This window comes from Triticum urartu, chromosome 2, assembly GCF_003073215.2.
Source record: "Triticum urartu cultivar G1812 chromosome 2, Tu2.1, whole genome shotgun sequence".
NCBI classification, from domain to species: Eukaryota; Viridiplantae; Streptophyta; class Magnoliopsida; order Poales; family Poaceae; genus Triticum; species Triticum urartu.
Genome location: NC_053023.1, coordinates 47643328 through 47646763, shown reverse-complemented (window position 1 = coordinate 47646763; position 3436 = coordinate 47643328). Strand labels below are relative to the sequence as shown.

Here is a 3436-nt window from a genome sequence, read left to right as displayed (position 1 = left end):
CAGCAACAGCACGCACGTTTGTGCATGCACTACTACCTGAAAGACCGGTTCCAACACTGCCGTCCCGAGCTCCGCTGACGCCCCTCCCCGACCACTCCCCGCCGTCCATCACGCAGTGCCCCTTTCCCGGCCATGCAGCAGCGCCGCCAACTTGAAGCAGCTCGGGGGCGAGGTCAACGGCGTCGGCACCCTTCAGCCAGTACCGGACGACAGGCTTGTCCGGATCTTCGAGGTCCATCCGAGGAGATCCCGTCCATGAGGGCTCGCCGGAGTTGACGAAGATGACAGGGCAGTGCGGTTCTCGTCAGGATCGGTGTTTCCTTGGTCGTCTTCTTCCGTGGGATGGCGCGGGAGGTTCGTAGTGGCGAGGCAACCGTACAATCGTGCTCGGAGGCACCGGTTTCCATCTCCTCAGGCGGCAATCTCTCGCCGGAGTTGACGCAGCGAGGCGGCGACAGAGAGCATAGTATCCTCCCGGTCGTCATCTTCCTATACAGACGACGGCGGCCCGGAACGGCTGTTCCAGGCTTCCAGCTAGAGGCTGCAGTTGGTGTTGTCTGGCGACGGCGACGGACGGAGGTACTACATCGGTGCTGCCTAGGCGCCGCGGACTGGTTGTTTGCGAGCAGCTAGAGCGGCTGTTTCGGTTGCAGGCTGCAGGTGATGTAGGCTGCCGCCGACGGCAGACAGAGGCAGGGGTGGCTGGGCGATGAACAGAGATAGAGAGAACGAGCTGCGGCGGCTGCATGCATCCTTTTACTCATCGACAGAGAGAGATAGAAGAGGGGGTAGAGTTTGGTTCTTGTTTTTTTATTTCCTGGGTGCCTAGTCAGCAGTCCAGTCAGCGTTGACTTCGGTCAAAACCGCTTGGCAGACACAAAACCGAGACTAGGGTTGTGTTTTGGACCTCGTGGTTAGTTTGGGGTGTATTTCGACCGGTTTCAAAGTTGGGGGTTGTAAATCAAACCGAGTGGCTAGTTCGAGGTTGAAATGTGGACTTCTCTCATGTTCGATTAATAGTCGAATAAATAAAACATTTACAATGGGAATAATTCAGCTCCATCAACACGCAATCAGATTTATCGACCAACACGATCGGGTTCATCCCTTAATCGCTAAACTGTATGCTGGCAATCAGGTACCTATGTACAAACTACACACCCTAAAGATTAATCAGCACTCTCTCCACTCACAGGCCATCATTATGCCTGCACGCATCAGCAAACACCCGACGATCCTCCTCGAATCACCACCGCCTAATGAACTCAATCCTTAATCGAAAGTTTTTTTTTTTGCGGTTAATCGAAAGTTAACGAAGCAACTAATCAGTCGAAGAGCTAGCATGCATCAACCAAATAACCATCTATAGCTACCAGCAAACTGAGACGCTCCAATCCAGCGAATAGATGGATGGATTCAATCAGATCTTCCACATGTCGGAGTAGTCCATGAGAGCCTCGCCCCGGAACAGCTCCTCCAGATCGAGGCACGACCGCGACGACGGCATCAGGAACGAGGTGTCCGCGCCGGCGAGCGCCCCCATGTCCAAGCCCAGCGCCGACGAAGACGCTACCTCCGCCTTCGGCTTGCAGTACATGCGGATCGCGGCCTGCTGGTCCACCACAGCCTGGTAGGTTGAGTACCCGGCACCGCCAAGATTGCCGTTGGCCGTCGCCGGCATGAAGTAGTCTGGGCTCTGCATCTGCTGCTGCTGCGGCGGCGGCGGCTCCATCTTGATAGTCAAATGCTCCGCGTCCGGCTCGAGCGGCAGGGCGGCGCTGGAGGTGGAGCTCGAAGCGCCGGCGAAGTCGTCAGCGCCAGACGGAGAGTCCATGAGCATCGGCAGGTCTGCGTCGTCGAACAGGTTGAGGTTGGTGTCGATGAGCAAGTCATCGAGGAAGGCGAGCGGGTCCTCCATGGCCCCGCCGGCCGCCGGCGCCATTTGCGGAGCATTCTTCGCCGCCAAGTCTTTGTTGAACACCCGGCAAACAGCCCAATCGTCCTGCGCGCACGCAACAGGCAGGTTGAGAATACAACACGAGAAGAATAAGAAACAAATCGCGAGCGCGACATGTGAGCGTGTGGTCCAGAGCATCTCCAGATGCTCCGGCGGTTCGATCGATCGACAGGGAGACGGGGACAATCGAATCTTGCTGGCCGTACCTTGGCGGTGCGGGGAAGGCGATGGGGCAGCTCGCCCTCGAGGCGGTACTCGTGCATCACCCACGGCGTCTTCCCGCCGCTGGGGGCGCGGCCGGTGTAGAAGACGAGCGTCTTCTTCATGCCGACGAGGACGGCGTCCCGGCCCTTGCCGCGAAAGATCTCCTTATCCTTCCCCGTCGCCTTCCAGTACCCCTTCTCCGTCGCGCGGTTGGTGCGCGTCCCCGTCGGGTACTTCCGGCCCTTGTGCACGAAAAAGAACCACTCCTTCTCGCCCATCTTCGCCTTCCCTGCAAAACGAACCGCCGGCCATGAGCGCGCTGCAAATCGAATCAAACGAACGCTCCTGTCAAGGAGGGAGTAGTAGTACTCACCGGGGAGATCCCACGGCTCGGTCTTGTTGAGGTCGACGTCGGCGATCACTTGGCAGGAAAAGGATTCGCGGAGGACCTTGCGGGTGAGGTAGTGGGTGACCACCTCTTCGTCGGTGGGGTGGAACCGGAAGCCCGGTGGAAGCGCCAGCTTCGGCTCCTCCACCTCCAGATCCATCACCGCCGTCACGTCGGACATCGCGGCGGCACCCTCTCGGATCTACTGCCTTGCTACGCTGTGGAAGAACTTGATGGGAGCGGGGGCTGAGGAGGACTAGATATGTGGAGAGGTGATTGTCTGAACGGTTTGGGGTTTGGAAGAGCGGCCGGGTGGGGGTGCTTATATAGCGTGAGGAAACTCACGGCAGTAATAATTCCAAGGCAGTAAATTAATGCTCCTACGACCAAGCGGCTAAGCATGTCCGAATGAATCGCTCATGATAACATCCTGGATAACGACTACAATCATCTAGAGTTAATAGGTTGCTACATATCCCGCAAAACAAATTAATATAGGTTGCTAAAATGATTTTAAATCACGGATGAAACTGACGCAATTCGCGGTGCTATCTCCGTTCAGAAACTGCCCCGCAATTTGAATGCCGTTGTGAATCGCGGGAGATGATGCTAAAATCGTCGGAGATGGAGCATTTCCTGCCGCTAAATTCTTTCTTCGGTGATTTTAATCCTTGGTTGCTAATGATACTACTTCTGGATAAGCACTATGTAATCACCAAGTGTTAACCTGCTAATGATAAGTGCTAATTCTATTTGACACACACACAGTTACGTACTCCCTCTGTTCCGAAATAGATGACCCAGCTTTATACTAACTTTGTACTAAAGTTAGTACAAAGTTGAGTCATATATTTTGGAACGGAGGGAGTAGCTGTTAATGATTATGT

The 3436-nt window shown here is 55.4% G+C and overlaps 1 protein-coding gene across 1 annotated transcript; it reads right to left on the bottom strand.

Annotated features, from left to right (window-relative positions):
• Nucleotides 1–985: 985 nt before the first annotated feature.
• On the bottom strand, nucleotides 986–2841 carry LOC125540961 (NAC domain-containing protein 92-like). The gene is made up of 3 exons (XM_048704475.1): nucleotides 2535–2841; nucleotides 2164–2450; nucleotides 986–2002 (listed from the first exon to the last, which is right to left on the bottom strand). Exons 1-3 carry the CDS (start codon nucleotides 2728–2730, stop codon nucleotides 1421–1423), a joined length of 1065 nt encoding a protein of 354 aa, XP_048560432.1. The 5' UTR covers nucleotides 2731–2841; the 3' UTR covers nucleotides 986–1420.
• Between the last annotated feature and the right edge of the window lie 595 nt (nucleotides 2842–3436).